General features: G+C 50.7%; 1 protein-coding gene across 2 annotated transcripts in view; it reads right to left on the bottom strand.

Moving 5' to 3' along the window:
* Positions 1-22439, bottom strand: part of ADAMTS14 (ADAM metallopeptidase with thrombospondin type 1 motif 14) — a 93532-nt gene that overhangs the window by 56079 nt on the left and 15014 nt on the right. For both annotated transcript variants that reach the window (XM_032609091.1, XM_032609092.1), the window contains exons 3-4: positions 12433-12589; positions 6036-6226 (exon numbers count right to left, since the gene is read on the bottom strand). In XM_032609091.1, the coding sequence (XP_032464982.1) occupies positions 6036-6226; positions 12433-12589 (348 nt within the window). The remainder of the gene's footprint in view (positions 1-6035; positions 6227-12432; positions 12590-22439) is intronic.

The raw sequence follows: 22439 nt of genomic DNA, 5'->3' as shown, positions 1-22439 counted from the left end.
GAATCTGATGCTACAGAAGCTACTTTACAACTGAGAGCAGTGTTAGGTAACAGATAGCAATGCAAAACTCTTGTCTACAGACATGTAAATTCCGTCTTCCCTTCCACCCTGTGAAAAAGCCAATTTTGGCTCTATTTGCACGTTTTCGTTTCAAAATTCCTGATCTATAAATGTCTCTGTTCTTTGGGTTCTCTTTTGAATGGCTTGTAACATCTGTCTGGTTCCCTCACTGATCAGTGAGTAGAGTAAAATCTTTAACACAACGCCTGCTTTTATTTCTGTGTGAAGAGTCATGATTTTACCTTTTTCTGAGAATTCTCTTTTAGCAAACTCTGGGGCTGTGAATAGAGCCCAGCTCACATTCCTGGGGTCTTCAGGATTCAGGACCGAGGGTCCCAGCACCGAGCGCTTCCTAAGGTCTCCCCTGCGCCCTGCCCCCTTCCCATTCTCCCTCCTGTTCTCCACCTGCTGGCTCCAGGGGCCAACCTGGCTCTGCCATTAATGGGATTAGTACTCAGTTGTGTGGTCTTAGGTTGGGCTAGCAATTTATAGAGTCTGGGTGGGTGGTCAAGTGCGCCAGTGAGGTGGGTGTGTCCATAGGCAGAGGCAGAGTCACCCTCCCCCCACCTCTCTTTCTCAAATGGCTGCACATGGTAGCTTTTGCTTTTTGAGTGGCAAACCACATGCTACTTCAGGGATAAAAGAATTAGTAACCAAACAAAGAGGTGGCAAGGGGCAGACTTTCTGGCCCCCCTCCCCTCCCTGGGGCTCCTGTAGTTGGAGCTGATTTCTACCCCTGCCCTTTTCTTAATGCTGGCATTGTAGACAGAAATCTGCTGTTTTCTCCTTTTCCCATGCTGGCTCCCTGCTTCTCCCATAGACACCACTCACTTCCACATTTACCGATCACCTATCAGGTGTTGTACTAGACACCTATGCTGTGTGCTGCTGGGTTTCAAAACAGCCTAAGTCAAAGTTCTCACCCTCAAGGACCCCACCTTCAGAGACTTTGACAAAGAACCACATATACACACACAAAGACAATACAGCTATAAGAACGCAGAACACGTTGCTTGAGTACTCTCTATGTGCCAGGTGTGTGCTAAATACTTTACACATATTCAACCCAAGAGCAGACGCTATTTTGAAAAACGGAGGCTCTCAGGGATTAAATAGTATAACAGACACAGATTGGGGTGTCTGGTGAGCTCAGAACAATTTCTCCAGTGGCCATGCCTATGTCCAGTCCCTCTCCTCCTCTGAAAAACTCTATCTCCTTCTCCAGCATATAGTGATTGGGCCAAAGTGTGGTCATGTGATCCAAACTTAGACCAATCAGAGTCCAGCCCCAGGAACTTTTGCCTGGGAACTTGAGGGGAAACTTCTTTTGTCTCTGGCCAGGGATCTATGGCAATAAGAGTCAGCTTCACTGAAAAGATGCTCAACATCACTAATTATTAGAGAAATGTAAATCAAAACTACCATGAGGCACCACCTTACACTGGTCAGAATGGCCATGATTAAAAAGTCTACAGGGCTTTCCTGGTGGTGCAGTGGTTAGGAATCTACCAGCCAATGCAGGGGACATGGGTTCAATCTCTGGCCCGGGGAAGATCCCATATGCTGCAGAGCAGCTAGGCCTGTGCGCCACAACTACTGAGCCTGCGCTCTAAAGCCCATGAGCCACAACTACTGAAGCCCGTGCACCTAGAGCCCATGCTCCGCAACAGGAGGAGCCACTGAAATGAGAAGGCCGCGCACCGCAACGAAGAGTAGCCCCCGCTCGCCGCAACTAGAGAAAGCCTGAGTGCAGCAATGAAGACCCAACGCAGCCAAAAATAAATAAAATAAAATAAATAAAACTTTTTTAAAAGTCTACAAAACAATAAATGCTGGAGAGGGTGTGGAGAAAAGGGAACCCTCCTACACTGTTTGTGGGAATGTAAGTTGGTGCAGCCACTGTGGAAAACTGTATGGAGGTTCCTCAGAAAACTAAAAATAGTGCTACCATATGATCTGGCAACCCCTCTCCTGAGCATATATCCAGACAAAACTCTAATTCAAAAAGATACAGGTACCCCTATGTTTATACTAGCACTATTCACAACAGCCAAGACGTGGAAACAACCTAAATGTCCATGGATCAATGAATGGATAAACAAGATGTGGTACATATATACAATGGAATACTACTCAGCCATAAAAAAGAATGAAATAATGCCATTTGCAGCAACATGGATACAACTAGAGATGATCATACTAAGTGAAGTAAGTCAGAAAGAGAAAGACGAATACCATATGATATCACTTCTATGTGGAATGTAAAATTTGGCACAAATGAACCTATCTATCAAACAGAAACAGAATCACGGACATAGAGAACAGACTGGTGGTTGCCAAGGGGGAGGGGGCTGGGGGAGGGATAGAGTGGGAGGTTGGGGTGAGTAGATGTAAGCTTTTATATAGAGAATGGATAAACAACAAGGTCCTACTGTCTAGCACAGAGAACTATATTCAATATCCTATGATAAATCACAATGGAAAAGAATATTTAAAAAAGGAATGTACATATATGTATAACTGAATCACTTTGCTGTACAGCAGAAATTAACACAACATTGTAAATCAACTATACTTTAATAAAAAAACTTAAAAAAAAAAAAAAAAAAGGCCTTCCCTGGTGGCGCAGTGGTTGAGAGTCTGCCTGCCAATGCAGGGGACACGTGTTCAAGCCCTGGTCTGGGAAGATCCCACATGCCGCAGAGCAACTAAGCCCATGCGCCACAGCTACTGAGCCTGCGCGACTGGAGCCTGTGCTCTGCAACAAGAGAAGGCCGCGACAGTGAGAGGCCCGCGCACCGCGATGAAGAGTGGCCCCCGCTCTCCGCAACTAGAGAAAGCCCTCGCACAGAAATGAAGACCCAACACAGCCAAAAATAAATAAATAAATAAATAGATAAATTTAAAAAAAAAAAAAAAAGAAGAGCTTCATGACGCTAATAGCCAGAATCTGTCTTGTAGAGATGTTGGTCAAAGAGAATCAGGATGTCACACAGAGAGAAGGGAACCTAAAAACAGAGTCCGTGTAAGCCTCTACTACCGATTACACTTACAACCAGCTCCATCCTGTCCCTTCCACAACCTGGCCCATTTCTTTTAGCCCTGTTTTTCTTAACCTAGTATGAATTCGTTTTCCATCACTTACAAGCTACACATTCCGAAGAATACAGGTCCCTTGCCTAAGGTCACACAGCTTACCAGGGTCTGGTTGCGTGCCCTCCTAAGAGCCACCTTGCCTCCCATGTGGCTGGATTATGGACCCCAGACAGCACAGGCAGCATCACGCTGTTTTATTTTCCTACAAATGTTGCCGGGGGATTGGCATGACCATGGAGTTGACACTTCTGCTCATCAACTGTTTAGTTCCCAGAAATGTGTTACCACTTCCCTCATGGAAGCCATATTATTATCACCAGCTACTTACTGGGAGCTTATGCCATGCGAGGTACCATGCTATGTGCTATGCGCCTCATTTAATGTCCCCAAACCCTCGCGTAGTAAGTACTGGTAGCGCTGGGGGGTTTTTGTTTTATTTGGGGTTTTTTTTGGTTTTTTTGCTTTTGTTTTTAACGGACCATTTTTAAAGTCTTTATTGAGTTTGTTACAATATTGCTTCTGTTTTACGTTTTGGTTTTTTGGCCACGAGTCATGTGGGATCTTAGCTCCCCGACCCGGGATCGAACCCACACCACCTGCACTGGAAAGTGAAGTCCCAACCACTGGACCGCCAGGGAAGTCCCCAGGTAATGCTGTTTTAAAAGTGGGGAGGAACTTCCCTGGCGGTCCAGTGGTAAAGAATCCACCTTCCAATGCAGGGGACGCAGGTTCGACCCCTGGTCGGGGAACTAAGATCCCACATGCCGCGGGGCAACTAAGCCCACGCACATCAACTAGAGAGCCTGCGTGCCGCAACTACAGAGCCCATGCGCTCTAGAGCCCACGCGCCACAACTAGACAGAAGTCCGCACGCCACAATGAAAGAACCCACATGCCACAAATAAGACCTGAAGCACCCAAAAAAGGGACACCCGAGAGGGTTGGTGTTTTGGGGTTTTGACTTGCCCCCAAGGTCAAAAGACAGGAAGGGGCAGAGCCAGACTGGTTGATTTCAAAGCCCACGCTCTTGGCCAATCCACTAATGTTCCTCCCCACGCAGTACTGTGATCATTGTGATTGGCTGCACGTCCGTCCGTCACAGCCTCCAAGAACCTTGCATGTTAGACTGAGTGTAAGTTGATCCTATCGCAGCCCCGGCCCGCCTGCAGTCACCTTTTGGTCTGCACGAGAATGCAGCCAGCCAACTTTCTTACAGGCCTCAGGTCAGAAGACCCTAACCTTAAGGCCAGTGGAGGCCCATGTAGGGGCTGGAAACTTTGGCTTTCTAAAGAGGCCCCACCTGGTACAAATGAACTTATCCGCGAAACAGAAATTGAGTCACAGGTGTAGAAAACAAACTTATGGTTACCAGGGGGGAAGGGGGAGGGAGGGATAAATTGGGAGAATGGGATTGACATATACACACTACTATATATAACATAGATAACTAGCACAGGGAACTCTACTCAATACTCTGTGGTGGCCTACGTGGGAAAAGAATCTAAAAAAGACTGGATATTTGTACACGTATAACTGATTCACTTTGCTGTACACCTGGAACTAACACAACACTGTAAATCACCTATACTCCAATAAAAAATTTTTTAAATAAAATAAAAAAGAAAGAGGTCCCACCATGTATATATATCTTCCTTCTCAGCTCTTATGTTCCGGATGAATGTCTATGATGAGCCGTCGAGCTGGGTCTCCTGCAGACTCCAAGCTGAAGGCCCCGCCCTGTTGTCTCCTGTTGATGGGTTGCTTGCCTCCTCCTGCCTGAACTCCACAGCACCCTAGTATTCTGAGCTGGGGCCTGACCCCCACGTCACCCCTCCACCTGGCTTCATAAAGGAGGGCCTAAGGTCCTGTCCCGTCTCCCCAGCATCCGGCCGAGGCCTGAGCAGTTTCCACCATAGGTCCCACTTGCGCCTAGACCGGTCCCCATCCTCCCAGAGCCACAGCCGCAGGCGCCTCTGACAAAGGCCTCTTGCCGGAAGAGAAACAGCGCAAGCCCACCCCTGACGCTTTCACCCTCCTTTCCCCTGGTCTCCCTTGTCTCTACGCCTTTAGGTCAGAGGTACCCAACTGTAGCCCACAGGCCAAATGTGGTGTGTAAATAGGTTTTATTCAGCATTCACAGTGGGTTTCTTTATTTTAGCATTTTAAAAAATTGGGTGTTTCACTTAGATACCTCAATTTAAATTTTCTATATAAAAGGTTTAAAAAAAAACACAAAACTGTCTGCATTTCTAACTTTTCTTTTAAAAACTGGCCTTTCTGTGACAAGAGCCCTGCATCTCAGCATGAGAGCCGCCAGTGGCAGCTGTGCAGTGACCACCTACTTTGGACAGTGCATGGCCTCTCTGCTTCACAGTCTCAAAATCTGCCCATGACCCTCATTTTCCCTGCCCGTCTGATCTCTGTGAACACCCAAGGCCCACCCTGGCGGCCTGGGATACCCCTAGCAGACAGACAGCTCACTAGCCAGTCTCCCCAGCCTGGGATTGGGCATTTTCTTCAGATGATGAACCTCAGGGAAGTCCCTTCAACTCTAAGGCAAGTGAGGCCCCCGGCCATGCCTGACCCAGGCTCTGAATGTGTCCAAGCCCAGAAGCCACTGGCCATGGGCTCTGTTTTGCCTGTAGCACCTCAGCTCGGGCATGCACAGCTGAGACCCCGCTGAGGCCTGGGATGGACGTCATGCCTGCTCAGGCCCATCTCACCACGGAAATCGCTGTCCAGCTGGACTAAGGAGCAGGCAGTGACTTCCCCGAGTCTACCCAGAAAACACCAGGCCCAGGAGAAACGGTCCATCAGACCAGCGCCGGTGGCCCCCACCCCAGCCCCTGCCCCCAGCCCCGGGACTCGGGGACACTCACGATGTTCATGAGGGTGAGGACGTAGTTCTGCACATGCTCCTTCCCGTGGAAGCGCACCACCGAGTCGTCCACCGCCAGCAGCACCTCCATGCTGTAACTGCCCGGCTTGGCATGTCGCCGCTTCCTCTCTGCTTCTCCCAGCCGGTCCCCCACCAGGCCCAGCAGGTTGGGAAGGTCACCCAGGCCAAAAGCTGGAACCGAGACAGGAAGAAACCGAGGTCAAACCCACATAAGGGACTGTCACCGTGACGCCGCCCCCGTCAAGCGTGCCCCTTTCCCTGCCTCTGAAAGCCAAGGCAGCATGAGGGTTTGTGCCATACCAGGTAACTGGTGGGCATGAGCCCTTTCCCTGGCAAGAGGACACGGCGAGTCTCTGAGGCAATGAAGAGCAGAGAGGCGAGAACTGGCCCGGGTTCCAGTTCCTACTCGGTCCCATCTCCCTGTACATCCTAGCCCAAGCCCCACTGCTGCCCCAGGCTTCCCTCCCCCGCTGTGACATGGGGAGGGATAATCCTTGATCTCTTGCCCCACAAGCTTGCTGTAAAAATCAAAGGTGGCACTGGGTGTAAACATCTTAATAAAGGAAAAAAATTGTGATGTTACCGTGGCCTATGCAGGGCATTTTAGGGACCCCTAGAGCATGCCCTGTGCCCCTCAAATCCCTCCCAATCACCGCCAGCAACTCCAAATTTCACCATCACAGCTTTGGCCTTTTGGATGAAAGCAAAATATTTACTTCTTTAACCAGCATTTATTAACTTGTATGATGTTATCTAGGAGTTGTTGAACTTTTTCTGTAAAGGATCAGATAGTAAATATTTTAGGTTTTGTGGGCCTTCCGGTCTCTGTCTCAGCTCTTCAATTCGACAGTTGGAGCATAAAAGCAGCTACAGACAATATGTAAACAAATGAGTCTATCTAGGTCCCAATAAAACTTTATTTACAAAAACAAGTGGTAGGCCACATTTGGCCCATGGACCTTAGTTTCTGACCCTTAATCTAATCCAATCCAATCCAGCCCTTACAACAACTCTGTCAGGTTATTGACTCCATTATACAGGCAAACAAACTAAGGTTCAAAGTAGTGTGTCCATGTCTGTCCGAATCTAAAGGCCTTGCTTTGAAACATACTGCTACCTAGAAAGGTAACACCTCAGGCAGTTATCAGTCATTTACACCATAGCCTGAATAAGGAATGGAGCAACATCTGTTGGGGCAGTGGAGTGAGGGTGCATGAGGACACCATAGGGAAAGCTATGAAAGCAGGACAGGAAGCTGGGGTCCCTCAAGAAAACTTCAACTGAACTTAATGACTTTCCTGCCATCCTACCCTGAAGCTCTGATACTTGTGCACTGATTTCTAAGACTATTCATTTATCCACTGTTATTTGAGAACCCCCACACCCCCAAGACTGGGCCAGGGGCTGAGGCTGTAAAGATGCCACCACTACAATCCCAGCATGTATCCAGAGGTATGGCTGCAGGAGGGTCCCCACACTTCCTAGAAAGGTTGAGGGTGGGTGGGTGATGAAGGTAGGGTCCTGTCCTTGAGTCCCCCTGACAGATAAGACACCAGATGGTATCAATAGAGTAACGTCAAGGGCTATAGTAGGACTGACTAGGGCAGGCTTCCACACCGAGACCCACACCGGGACTGGGGAGCTGGGGAAGGCTTCTGGAGAAGGGCGTATCGGAACTGGCTGGCGGAGAGCAGGAGACAACCTGCTGTAGTGCGGGGAACACAGGGCCCCGAGCAGGGGGAGCTGCGCCTGCAGCATCTATTGTGAGTATAAGGAGACCCCTCCCACAGTATGGGTGACCCTCAGGAATGAATCAACGGACACCCGAGTTCTGCCTCTAAGCCTCCATGCACATGGGCACTTCAGGGACTGAAATCGGATCACAGGGCAACAGGGAACCACAGGGCTCCATGTCACTGTTTCTGTTTTCCCTCTGGTGAGTAGTGCTATCGTGCAAAGGAAGGAAAGCACTAGATTTAAGAGTTGGGAAAATGGGGACTTCCCTGGTGGTCCAGTGGGTAAGACTCTGCGCTCCCAGTACAGGGGGCCCGGGTTCAGTCCCTGGTTGGGGAACTAGATCCTACATGCATGCCACAACTAAGAGTCCGCATGCCGGGCTTCCCTGGTGGCGCAGTGGTTAAGAATCCGCCTGCCAATGCAGGGGGCATGGGTTTGAGCCCTGGCCCGGGAAGATCCCACATGCCACAGAGAAACTAAGCCCGCGTGTCACAACTACTGAAGCCCACATGCCTAGAGCCCGTGCTCCGCAACAAGAGAAGCCACCGCAATGAGAAGCCCGCACACCGCAACGAAGAGTAGCCCCTGCTCGCTGCAACTAGAGAAAGTCTGCGCGCAGCAACAAAGACCCAAACACAGCCATAAATAAATAAATAAATAAATTTAATGAAAAAAAAAAAGAGTTGGGAAAATGTATGGACACTGGCCTAGTGGAGAAACCAGAAATGGGCAGCCGGCCCTCTGAACAATGCAATGCACAGCCTGGTGAGCAGGGCTCAGGCTGGTGTCCACCCTCCCTGCCCCTGAGGCCAATGCCCAGGAGGGGAGAAGGAGGGGCAAGGGCTCTATCCACGGAGTGAGTACAATCATAACAGCCACTTCCAGCACATGAGCAGTGCCCGGAGGTTGCAGCAGCGCAAGTGAAACGGGGAACTTGACCCCTCACAGCTCTCCCTGCCAGGCCTGTCAAAGGGAAGCTCAGAGAGGTTGCCTGACTCATCTCAGGTCATACAGCAAGTTCATGGCAAAAGGCCAGAATGTAAACCCAGACCTGCCACTCCCCATTATCACACCCTAACCGGCACCCAGGTTTCTCTCTCAACAAAAACAGTAACGGGCATTGGGGAGGGCCTGCTGACATCAGCTATAGACCTTGGAGATGTTCCAGTCACACCCTCTTTTCTGGGTCATATATAGGGAATCCTCAAAGCGAGGAGAGGTGAGGCCAGCAGGTCACTGGGAACCTTCACTGAGCCCACCCAAGAAGCCCCATGAGAATGGAAAATGGTGCAGCTGCTTTGAAAACCAGTTTGGCAGTTCCCCCAAAAGTTAAACACAGTGTGGTCATAGGACCTAGCGATCCACTCTTAGGTGTATATGCAAAAGAATTGAAAACATATGTTCACACAAAACCTTGTATAAGAATGTTCATAGCAGCATTATCGTAATAGCCAAAAAATGGAAACAACCCAAATGTCCACCAACAGAAGAACAGATAAACAAAATGTGGTCTCTCCACGGGATGGACTATTACCCTGCCATAAAAAGGAGTAAAGTACTGATACGTGCTCCAGCACGGATGAACCCTACATGCTAAGTGAAAGAAGGCCAGTCACAAAGGCCACAGACTGTATGATTCCACATATAGGGGATGTCCAGAAGAGACAAATCTCTAGAGAGAGAAGATCGATTGGTGGTTGCCAGGGGGTTGAGGAGAGGAAAACGGGAGTGACAGCTAATTCATGGGTATCAGGTTTTTTATGGGAGTGATGGAAGTGTTCTAGAATTAGATAATGGTGATGGTCCCACAAAATTGTGAAGAGATATATACAGACTGCCAACAAACACATGAAAGAACGCTCAACATCATTAATCATTAGAGAAATGCAAATCCAAACTACAATGAGATATCATCTCACACCGGTCAGAATGGCTATCATCAAAAAATCTAGAAACAATAAATGCTGGAGAGGGTGTGGAGAAAAGCGAACACTCTTGCACTCTTGGTGGGAATGTAAATTGATACAGCCACTATGGAGAACAGTATGGAAGTTCCTTAAAAAACTACAAATAGAACTACCATATGACCCAGCAATCCCACTACTGGGCATATACCCTGAGAAAACCATAATTCAAAAAGAGTCATGTACCAAAATGTTCATTGCAGCTCTATTTACAATAGCCCGGAGATGGAAACAACCTAAGTGCCCATCATCGGATGAACGGATAAAGAAGATGTGGCACATATATACAATGGAATATTACTCAGCCATAAAAAGAAATGAAATTGAGCTATTTGTAATGAGGTGGATAGACCTAGAGTCTGTCATACAGAGTGAAGTAAGTCAGAAAGAAAAAGACAAATACCGTATGCTAACACATATATATGGAATTTAAGAAAAAAAATGTCATGAAGAACCTAGGGGTAAGACAGGAATAAAGACGCAGACCTACTGGAGAATGGACTTGAGGATATGGGGAGGGGGAAGGGTGAGCTGTGACAGGGCGAGAGAGAGTCATGGACATATACACACTAACAAACGTAGTAAGGTAGACAGCTAGTGGGAAGCAGTCGCATGGCACAGGGAGATCAGCTCAGTGCTTTGTGACAGCCTGGAGGGGTGGGATAGGGAGGGTGGGAGGGAGGGAGACGCAAGAGGGAAGACATATGGGAACATATGTATATGTATAACTGATTCACTTTGTTATAAAGCAGAAACTAACACACCATTGTAAAGCAATTATACCCCAACAAAGATGTTAAAAAAAAACAAAAACAAAAAACAACAACAACAACAAAAGCCAAACTGAATTGTATATGTTAAAATGGATTTTCTCTCGATTAAAAAAAGCAGCAGCAGCCTTAAGCCCCAGCCTGGCCAGGGGACGAGCTGCCCTGGCGTCTGGCAGCCCCGGCCCCCAGCCGAGGAGCCAGAACTCTGGCAACAGGCACGTATGTCCTGTTGGCATCCAGGTCCCAGGGACCTGGACGGTGGGAAGTCGGCTACAGAGCAGGACTGAGGAAAGGACAGCATTAGGAGCATAGGAACGTCCAGGGCACAGCCTCCAAGGTCAAACCTCTCATCTTAACCGAGATGTTAAATGGAGACAGCCGCATCCAGAAACACTTCACAATCTGGGCTCAGATGCAATGCTGGCCTTAAATTAACAGTGAGTGAGTCACAGGTTTTCAAGAAAGTCCCCTATCACCCTTGTCTTTCTAAGGAAGGACCCACATGGGCCAAGGGCATGACACCACCCACAGGCCCACAGGAGGTTCAGCCTGACCCCCACCCTGAGCTCAGCGGTCTCGGCCTCCCAGCCAATGACCGAGGTGGTGGACTGTGTGGTCGGTTCCAGGCTCACAGCCCTGGAGTAGGAATTCCCCAAGGTCTCTCCCCATAAGGGAGGATTTATGGTCTTTTGATTCAGAACTGGCCTCAGATAAAATTGGAGCCCGAGGGAGACTTGTCATTCCTCCCAGCCATGGTGGTGGGAATGGTCACCACCTGCTCCTGAAACCCTCCCCAGCCCCCCAGAGGCTCCGCCCAGTCCCTCAGCTCCCCCACCCCGCCGCCGCCAGGCCTCCACCATCGCGACATAAGTGCAGCATCACTGTGAGCGACAGGGGGAGAGCAGCTGAGGCTTCAGAGGAGGATTATATGTGGGGACAACTGGTTTCCAGGCATTCCTTCACACTGGGCCCAACCCTGCCAGGGCCCAGGCAGGAGGGTGTGGTCACTCATGGCCAGATTCCACCCAGGGTCTCATGTCTTAGTGGCCAAAGGGACTTCGAGACAAGGCTCAGTCCGACTATGAAGTCGGCACGGGCCCAGGACCAGCACAGGTCGCATCCACTCCTTCATTCACTTAACCAAGTGTCCTGAGTAGGCGTGCAGGCCGGGGTGCAGGCTCTGGTGCTGGTCACTGGGGTGCAGAGACGCCCCTCGCAGGGCTCTCACCCTAACATGGCGGCAGTTACCTTAATAACAAGACCGTGATAAGAGCAACCATTCATCAAACACCTACTATGCGCTAAGCTCCATGCGGGGATTTCTATACACACTATAATACACACAGCCTTAGAGGTAACAATGATCGCCCCCACTTTACAGATTAGAAAAAGAGGCTCAGAGATGTTAAGTAACTTGTTGGGGTCACACAGTAGACAGTGGTGGAAGTAGGATTTTTAAATGGTCTGTTGGACACAGAGCTGACCCTGGTGGTCTGACCCCAGGCAGTCTCCCTACAAGTGCCCTAAGAACCTCCTTCCCGTGGTTCCCAGGGGCTGAGATGATTTTCAGCGGGGGGGGGAAGAGCTAACTGCAGCCATTCCACCTTCTGCCTTGGCAGAGAAACAGCCTTGCAAAGCAGCTCTGAGCCCCTCAGAGACACTGGAGTCCCAAGGACTACAGTTCAGGGGACTCAAGTACCCTTCTGGCCGCCAACTCCAGCCTGTTATGGTAGCCCCTAAAGCCCAGTGGCATTTCTCTGCTGGTGCAAGAGGTCTACATGGCCCAGTCCCATTACACAGCTGAGAAGACTGAGGCCAGGAGTTGAGAAGTTCAGGCCAGAAGTTACCTAAAAACACCCCCGAGGTGTGGACGGAGGTAGAGCTGGGGGCCCCGCCCACAGCCTACCTTCATTGTGAAGGTCCCCGAGAGGCTCTGTCCACGCCTGCTGGACGACTTCCCGGCGGTACACCACGTGCATCCTCCCGCTGGCCTCCGTCTCCTGCTGCCCCCGCTCCAGGGGCTCAATGAAGTAGTCAGTGCTGTCTGTACGGATGAGGCCCGCCTGAACCAGGGGCACAGCGAGCAGAAGGAAAGAGGGGGAGAGAGAAGAGATGTGAACACACGGCAGAACGGGTGAGTGTGTGCGACTACAAACGAGTGTGACTAAACGAGTACAGACTCTTCCTCTAGGGGCTTGGGGGGCCCTGGGATGCCAGCAGGGACATGGGAGGGGGTGTCAGGGGGCCAAGCACAGGCTCCCACGCCCATTGCAAGCAGAGCAGATCCACTTCCACTGTGTTGTACACTCACGGGGTTCCACGTAACGTTTCATTTAAACAAAGGGTTCCAGTGCTTAAAATGGCAGGTCACTGTCACAGGGACTAGGTACACACACCAAAGCACCCCAAAGTGCTATCACTATCCTGCAGATTTGCCTGTATCTACAGACAGACAAGAAGGGAAAGTCCTATCAGTAAAGGTTAATTATCCCTCCCTAAGGTGGGCACTGGACCCCAACTCCAGTACAAAGCGCTGTTATTTCAGATTTAAAGGATGTGCGCATACACACCAGGGAGGGCAGCTCGTGTCTGCTGACGATATAACGAGCCAGGACAGTGCCCCAGGAGTGTGCGCTCTGTTTTTACTCTAATTTTTCGCCTGCATCAAAACGGGCCCTTAAAAAAAACAAAAATCAAGTGTTGGCCTTGGAAATGAAAACATAAAAATATAACCTTGGCCAAGCCCAGCCAACATGTTACTAGGTCCCAATGAAGGCAATATTCACAGGGGCCAATGAAACATATAACTGGATGTGTGTGAACAGACGTGGTACAGGTCCCCTACCTACCACCCACACATCAGCTCTATAAAGCAGTAAGAGACATCCATCATGGTGCCTGGAAAATAGGAGGCAACCCTTTAAAAATATATACTTGTTGAATTCCTTCACTCATTCGACAAATACCTATGGAGTGCCTACGACATACCAGCCCTGCGCCAGACACTGGGGACGCAGCTGTGAACACAAAGCGCGGAATGAAGGAGGCATTTTTATACACCTTCCCCTCGCATAGGAGCTGCCTCTTTGTAAAGCAGCCACTTCTGTGTGCAACAAAATTCCACCAACTGTCCCACCTCAGCCTGTTCTGAGCTGGCTTCTTAGGGAACCCCCTTCAAGGCTTCCTGAGCACACAACAGCGAACTCCCAGCAGCAGCCCATCTTCTTCCTGTCCCTTCCTGCTGTGTCTCTCCATCAAACTGCAAACACCCTGTTGGATCAAATCCAGGATGGCCTTCTGCTCCAATCCGGAGGCCAAAAAACGTTCTAGGGAAAATAGCCAGCCTTACCCGAATACGTTTGGGGCTTCCCAAGGTAACCATTTGAACAGGCGACACTCAATTGTCTGCAAAAGTTCTGGTCTGCTTACTAAAATGACAACGTCAAACTCTATATTAAGCACACGTCCTTTCATTTAAAGCGCTTTCCCTCTTTTTTACTTTTGCACCTGCCATGTGCCCAGGGCAGGGAGAAACAGATAAATAAGGCCCAGCCTTCGGCTGTGAGTTGCTCATTGTCTGGATGGAGGGGCCCACAGAGGAGCAGAGGGTATCCAAATTGTTGGGCTTTGCGCACTGGCGGATATACCTGAGGGACAGGTATCCATCAGGCTCTCGGTTGTAAGGGGCAAAAATTCAACTTGAACCCCCTTGGACCAAAGGGGAGCGTGTTGGCCCCTGGACAAACCATGGCAGGTGCAGGCACTGGAAGTGAGGGGCCCAGTGCCCACGGCTCCCTCTCCACCCTCCTCATGGGCCGCTCTGCATCAGCTTCATTCTCCCGGACAAGGCTATGTTCTTAGAGGCACAGCTCTGCTCTGACACCACAGACAAGCAGGCTTTCCTTGCATAGTCTCATCTGGAACAGCCCAAGGGAGACTGTGGTTGGTCCGGCCTGAGTCACGTGGTCACTCTGGGACTGGCAGTCTCCGCTCGACCTCCACGGCCAGCGGCAGGGTAATCAGTACATCGGAAGAAGGGAGAAACTGACAGGGTAGCAAAAGAAACCTACGTGAGCTGGAAAGGGCACAGCAGGTAGGGGACCCAGGCACAGGTGTGGAAGCAGGAACGGCAGTGTGGGGCTGGGGAGGCATTCAGGCTCGTGGGCAGAGACTGAGCCAAACCTGCATAAGTGATGGGCCTCTTACCTGCAAAAGTGAGAGGCCCAAGTCGAAGGGCTTCTGCCACTGCGGACCCGCAGAGCCCGCCGAAGGAAGCCGTCTTCCAGGGTACACAGGGATGCAGGATGGGAGGGCCCAGGGCATTCCAGCCAAAGCTACTGCAGCTCGGCTGCCAAGAGAGACTCTCTGCCAAGCCCCACGCCCATCCATCCCATCCCAACTTCTGTACCCCCGTCTGATACCCAAGGGCACTGTTGCCACCCCACCAAAACCCCCCCGGACCAAGCAAAGCAAGAGACCCTCACAGCACAAGTCAGACAACCTGTGCTTCATCCAGGCCAAACTCACACAAACCCAGGCTCACTGAGGGCTGTAGTTGCTCTGTTTCTCTCTACCCATCACAGCTCTGCAAACAGCCCGGCAGAGAAGAATTCTCCAGACCAGGGGGCAGGAGACTCCATCCAGCTACCGCCCCCCGCCCCCCACCCCTGACACTGGGTCACTTGATCACAGCCTCCCCCGTTCTGGGACTTGGTTAACCCACTACACAGAAGGATTCTTCAGAATCTGGCATTCCCTGCCACATCACCCACTGGGTCCCTGTGGCCACCAGACCTCAGTGCCTCATATGAGGGACGCAGGTTCCAGAATGATACGCACAGCATAGGGCTGGGCTGCAAGGTACTACCTTCCAGCCCACCCCTCCCTTTCAAGATGGCCATGCCTGCCCCAGTCTGAGGCTTCAATACCCTGACAACATCCCCAGTCAGGGCACCTCTGACATTTGCTGGGATGCCTCCAGTGACAGGGAGCTCCTCCTCTCAAGATATAACCTATTCTGGGTGGGGACACTCGTAATGGCTTACTGAGTTGAAACACACTTCTCTACATTCTGCCCTTTATGAACAGTCTTATTGCCACTGCTATTAATAACAGTACCTGCCACTTATATTTACACATCTTAATTCATCTTTACGACAACCCAATGAGATAGGCACTAATATTAGACTCATCTCGGGCTTCCCTGGTGGCGCAGTGGTTGAGAGTCCGCCTGCCGATGCAGGGGACACGGGTTCGTGCCACGGTCTGGGAAGATCCCACGTGCTGCGGAGCGGCTGGGCCCGTGAGCCGTGGCCGCTGGGCCTGCGTGTCCGGAGCCTGTGCTCCGCAACGGGAGAGGCCACAACAGTGAGAGGCCCGCGTACCGCAAAAAAAAAAAAAAAATTAGACTCATCTCATGGATGAGGAAACAGAGGTTCAGAATGGTTAAGTAACTTGCCCAGAGTCACCCAGCAAGTAAGGGATAGGACTAGAACAACAGCCCAGCTCTGTGTGGCTGTTTGACCTAAGCTCTGTTACCTCAGGCCGCTCAGGCCCTGCTCCTGCCCTGGGGGCCCACTTGGAGCATTCTTTCGTAGTCCCGACTGCAAGTCCCTGGGCCTCTGGTCTGGCCTTGCAGAGCAAGCAGGATATTCATTTCCCACCTCTGGACGAAAACATTCGATGGAAGCCAGTCCACCTGCCACCACTGACGTGAGGATGAGGAGAAACTTCAGCACACAGCCTTAGGGGGAGCAGACCCCTCCCGCCGCCTGGTGACCACCCTCCACGCACACACCAGCTCTCCTCTACCAGCCATGGAAGCCCTGGGATTCCTGGGACTGGACTAGCCCCCATACCCTCAGCCCTCTCCCCAGGGAAGAGTTAAAGGAACCCCTATTTTTCCACCCAGTGAACTGTTTAGGGCAAAGACCCAAGCCCTGTCATATGCAAGGGCTAGGAAATAAGTTTCAAACCTCTTTGTAACTGCAGATCCCACCAGCCCCACCTCCACCCCACCCCCTCACTGACATCCAGATCAGAACCTCCCTAGTGATCACCCTCATCTATTTAGGGCATCATGTCCAGGCCTTGGCAGTTCTGGGCCACCTCTGGGCTCCCTCTTGGCCTCCGAGACCCTCCTCCTGGAGAAGGGATGGCAAGGCAGGCCCGGCCACCAGATCAGGAGGCGGCCTGGGCCAGTTCCTCCCCGCGGCCCTCCGTTTCCCCGTCTGCACCAGGAGAGGTTTGGCCCGCGCTCCCCTCCAGCGCTGCCCTGGCCAGGAAACCAGGCACCGCTCAGGGCAGACAGCCTGGCAACGGGAACCTTCTGGCTCTCTGCCTCCTCACCAAATTACTCCCGTCTCTCAATTTATGAGATGTTTATATTTCCGACAAGTGGTGGCTAATTTTAAGCACTAAAATCAAATCAAATTTCTGTATAAGAAATCAAGAAAGGGGGAGAAACTAAGTTCTGGTGGAATGGAAAATAAATGTCAGCTGTATCTGTTTTCACCCATAACTTATTCTTCTGGAAACAGTAGATAAGTAGGAAATATATTCCAGAAAGATCCTTCGTGCAATAAAAATGACAACAAATAGCTGTTTATATCCAATTGAGCCACATACTATATAGGCCTTCGGGCAATTTCTCCAAATGGAAACCCAGCAGAGGGCAAGCCTGGCCCCCTCAGCCCTGCTCTAGACCCTTTAATACGCTGCTCCTGAGGACTCTTTCCTGGAAGGTGTGTGGCTGAGGGAGGGGCCTGTTTGAATTTTCCAACACGGCTGTGACACTGTTCTGGTTGCAAAGGTGACAGCTTCTTCTGCGTCTTCATCCAGAGGCCCTCAGGCCGTGCTAGCTAAGGTCTTCCAGTCCAGCTTCCCCTCAGGAAAAAACCCCAAACCCAGAGTGTAATTCCAGAGCACCTGAAGGAGACGGGTGACGACAGCGTAGGTGACTTGCTGCCTTAGAAATCACCTGTGTCCCGCCGTGGGTCATAACTGAAGAGCTCAGTTGGTTACCGGCAGCTGTCTATCATCAGGGTGAGGTCCCAAATATTTCAGCAGATAACTGAAGTCATACTATTTTGAAATTCGTATGTATGTGGGAATGTGTATATATAAACATGTTTATTCTAAAACTGCATGTACTTGCACGTAAACTGGGAGGCACAGGTAAAACGAGCCAACAAACAGATCTCCAGGGAGGCCAGAGATCGAGATCCCAAAGGACACCTTGGACAGTGCACAAGTCCAGACTTGGACAAGGACAGGGGTCCATCTGTGCTGAGTCAGGTGCAGAGACAACGAGCAAGGACCCAGCCCGGGTCTGGGAAAGGGGAATCCCGAGCCCCCTTGCTGCCCCCTCAGATTGGCCAACCTTTGTCAAATGCCCAGAAGGAGGGCCCATTTCGAGATGGCGGCTGCAGTGGAGCCAGCTGAGGTGTGGGCCAGGTCTCCCCTTCCTTCTTCCAAGGCCGGCCTATGTGGGGCCTCCCCAGCAGGGAAAGAAGCAGAGCAGGTCACCCCCAACCCTACCATCCTGCCACCTCCCAAGGAGAGTGCATTCTCGGGCCCGAACTTGTTCTGGAAATTCCATTACGAGGGTTTGACTGCCAGCTGTGCTGTCTCAGGTTCTAGGCTTCCAGCAAATTCAGATGGAAACTGTTCCACTGGAGGAAACAAAAGTAAACCCAGCAAGTGGAGGCTGGGTGATGCACACCCTGGGAATGGCATGAGAATCAGAAGTGGCTTCCACTAGGCTCGCCCCCAACAGCGCCACCTACTTCTATCCCCAGCCACTGCCAGCCAGGCCGCCTCCGAGATCACATCACCTGCTACAACCTCAGAAACCTTGACTGCGGGTGTCTCCTTCTCTCCCCGCACCATCCTGCTCACCTAACTCTAGCACGCTGGCTCCAGCTACAATTAAACTTCATCAAGACCTCCAACACATGGCCCCACCACTCCACCACTGTCAATCCCCCCTCCAAGTCCTCACTTCTCCCCTCACCACCTTGGACTTCTCGATCCAGACACACAATAGTTCTTGTGCAAACACCCATAACTCTCTCCTGCCTTTCCCTCCATCCTGCTCTCCCAGAGAAGCCTCTGCCCTGGTTCAACCCAAGCCGCCACCCACTCCACGTCTGCACACTGATGGAGAAAACGCACACGGTGCCCACTGGTCTCCCTTGGAATCAGTGTCCAGAGCTCTCGTGTGAGCACAATGCAGGCAGGGGACTCTGCAGCACTGCCCTGTTACACCTGTGTTCCCGTTTTCCCATTGGCTTGGACATCTAACACTGGTCCCGCCCCCACCCTCTCCTGTTTTCAAGGAGAAAACAGACACCGTCAGGCAGGGCTCTCCCACCACCACATGAGCTCCCATAGCCGTGCCCCGTGCTCAGGACCACCCCCTTCTCACCGCCTCAAGACTTAACTCCTGCAATTAGCATCCCTCTTTCTGGCATCACCAGGCCCTCCCTCTCTCCTGATTCAGTCTCGTTGACATGAATTGATAAGTGTACTTGAGGATCTCCCATCTGTGAAATTCCCTCCCAGCCCTGTCCAGCTACTGCCAGGGTCTCTGCTTCCCTCCACAGCAGAAAGAGTTGTCCACACTCACCGCCTGCACCTCCATGCCTCGCCTCTATCCACACCACAGGGGCTTCTAGAACCACCACTTCTTGGAAACTGCTCTCATCACAGTCACCTGGGACCTCATGTGGCCAGAGCCAGAAATCACTTCTTTATCCTGGTCTCGCTCAGCTCCTCCAGCCACACAGTCATGCTCCCTGGGGATTTCTCCTAATCCTATGGGGATTATGTATTTGCAGGTAACTCCAAAATTACATCCTCAGCTCTGACCCCTCCCGAAATTTCATGTAAGACTGTCCAACAGTCTCCCTGATAGAGACCCTGGGCTTCCGCTGGGCACCGCAAACTTTAAAGCAGACCTACTCCTCCTCCCCATGCCTCCCCCATCTCAGCAAATGACACTATCTTTTCCCCAGTTACTCAAGCCAAAAACCAAGGGGAGGGGTGGGCCCAGGGATTAGGTTTTTTCAAGTCCTTCCACCTCCCCAGTGGTTCTGTTAAGTCAATTCAACTGAAAGACACACCCAACATAACCTGCAGGGACCAGACCCTCTGTGGGATCATCCTGGGCCATTGCCTCTGATGCACGACGAACGTGAGGTGGCCAGTGCTACCCCACACGCCCCCATAGCCTGAGACCATCGTTCCCTCTCTCAGTAGGTCTTTATGAAGCATCTACTGCGTGCTGGGCTTGGGGGCGGGGGGTGGGTGCAAAAAGATATGAAACCAGCCTCTGCTCTCCTAGTGAGGGACTTGCGTCTAATATAGGTAAAGAACTCTTACTGCTCACTAAGAAGAAGACAACCCAATTTAAAAATGGGGAAAGAACCTGAGTAAACATTTCTCCAGGGAAGATATACAAATGGCCAATAAGCACATGAAAAGGTGCTCAACATCATTAGTCATTAGGGAAATGCAAATCAAAACCACAATGAGATACCCCTCATACCCACAAGGATGGCTAGAATCAAAAAGTCAGACACTAACAAGCGTTGACAGGGATGTGGAGAAGTTGGAACCCTCATACATTGCTGGTGGGAATGTAAAATGATGCAGCTACTTAGGAAAACAGTCTGGCAGTTCCACAAAATATTAAACAGAGTTTCCATATGAGCCAGCAATTCCACTTGGTATAAACTCAAGAGAAATGAAAACATAAGTCTACATAAAAACCTTTACACAAATGTTCACTGCAGCATTACTGACAGCAGCCAAGAAGTGGAAACAACCCAAATGCCCATCGGCAGATGAACAGATCAACAAAATGTGGTGTATCCATATAATGGAATGTTATTTAGCCATAAAAAAGAAAGAAATGCTGAAAAATACTACAACATAGGTGAATCTTGAAAACATTATGCTAAGTGAAAGAAGCCAGTCACTAAAGGCCACATATTATACAATTCCATTCATTTGAAACTCTAGAATAGGGCAATATATAGAGAAAGAAGATAGATTAGTGGTTGCCGGGGGCTGGAGTAATGGATCCCAGCTGGGGTTGGCGAGAGAGGGTGGAGAGAGGGGGCGGCGATAGCTAAAGGACACAGAGCTTCTTTCTGAGATAGTGAAAATGTTCTAAAATTGAACATGGTGATAATTACACAATTCTGGGCATATAATAAAAATCCACTGAATCGTACACTCTAAATGGGTGACTTACACGGTATGTGAATCTCAATAAAGCTGTTAGATGACACACACACAGGGAGATAAGCACGGAGATGACACATATGCACAGGAACAAGAGACACACATGCACCCAGATGACACACAAAGGGATGACACACACACAGACAACACACATGCACTCAGACGACACACATGCATGAGGTGCACAGGCTGCCCGCTACCATGGAAGCGTGAGTCAGCACGGCTGGGATGAAAGCCTGCGGACGCTGAGATTCCACATAATTCAAACCTGATGTGGAAGCCCCAAGCCACAGGAGCTCTGCTGGTGGCTGGGCTGCCAAGGCGTGGGCCCAAGCCAAGGAGAGTCTGAAAGCTGATTCATGCCGAGCTGCAGCCTTGGGGACAGGCAGGAGGAAGGAGCCCTCGGAGGATGGAGCCGAGAACCGCCAGGTTTGTCCTCAAAGGGCAACGCACACCCCACACGGGCGCAGCAGAAATCCCAGAAGGCCCTGAGGCTCAGATGAAGCACGGGAAGAGGAGAGCCTCCACCAGCTGGAGGCAGTTACCCTGGATGAATGCTTACTGGCTCCGCCCACTTCCCAGGGTCATGACCTCTGCAGGCCTCACACCCTGGGAGGTGCTGGGTGAAAGGCTACTGGGGCCTTGGTGGGCCCAGCCCATTTGTAGCAAAGATCCTTCTCCCCTGCATCCTTAAGGGGAAAAGTCCTTACCAAGAAAAGACTGATTCACAGGAATTGTAAATGTGAGACAGAACATGGGCAAACCAAAGGCTGGTGGAAATGCACCACCTGGGTGTGAACTTGTAGGCAATTTCCTTCTCTTTAAACATTTAGGTGTTTTCTAACTTTTCTATGATTCCCCTATCTGAAAAGGAAACCTGATTCTGCACAGCATGTCTGCCTGCTACAATGAGCAAGAAAAAATTGTATAACAATGACTTTAAAACAAAGTTTAAAAGAAGGAAACAAACCCAGTGTAACCCTCCTTTTCTGTCATCCAACCTCCCTGCAAAGCGATGCAGCGGCTACACTTGGGAGTGAAATACCTGGGGCTCTGTCCCAGCCTGGACCCTTCCCAGCTGGGTGACACTCTCCAAGCCTCAGTTTCCATGCCTGAAACGAAATGAAATGATGTAATGAAGGGGACATGCCCCCTGCTGAGCCCTGGCCCACAGCAGGTGTGTGGCCTTTTCCTTTCTTTCCTTCTTCGGACTGGCTCTCCTGGTCCCCCAACTTTTCCGTCAAACACAAATTAGACTTTTCCAGGAGGCTACAGCAGTGGGTCTTACCCCTAGATGTCCATTAGGGTCACCTGGGGAATCTGCAGACCGACTGACGCCCAGGCCACACCCCCAGACAAATGAATCACATCTAGGGAGATGGGGCAGTGGTGGGGCAGTGGTGGGGCGGTGGGTGGGTGGGGGAGCGGCAAGCATCAGCATTGTCTCAAAGCTGCCCAGGTGATTCTCACGTGCACCCAGGGCTAGGAACCCCTGGTCTCAATTCTAGAAGCTCCCAAATGGTGTAATGGTACTAAATGGAATGTTTAAGTGATCATCCATGTTTCACAAACACAGCAGTATCAGCATCAGGTGTCCGACCAGAATCAGTCGGTCATAATACAGGAAGCGGGCAAGAAAGACAGACAGGGGACAAGAGGACA

Source organism: Phocoena sinus, chromosome 16, assembly GCF_008692025.1.
Source record: "Phocoena sinus isolate mPhoSin1 chromosome 16, mPhoSin1.pri, whole genome shotgun sequence".
Taxonomy (NCBI): Eukaryota; Metazoa; Chordata; class Mammalia; order Artiodactyla; family Phocoenidae; genus Phocoena; species Phocoena sinus.
This window is presented reverse-complemented; position numbering and strand designations above follow the sequence as displayed.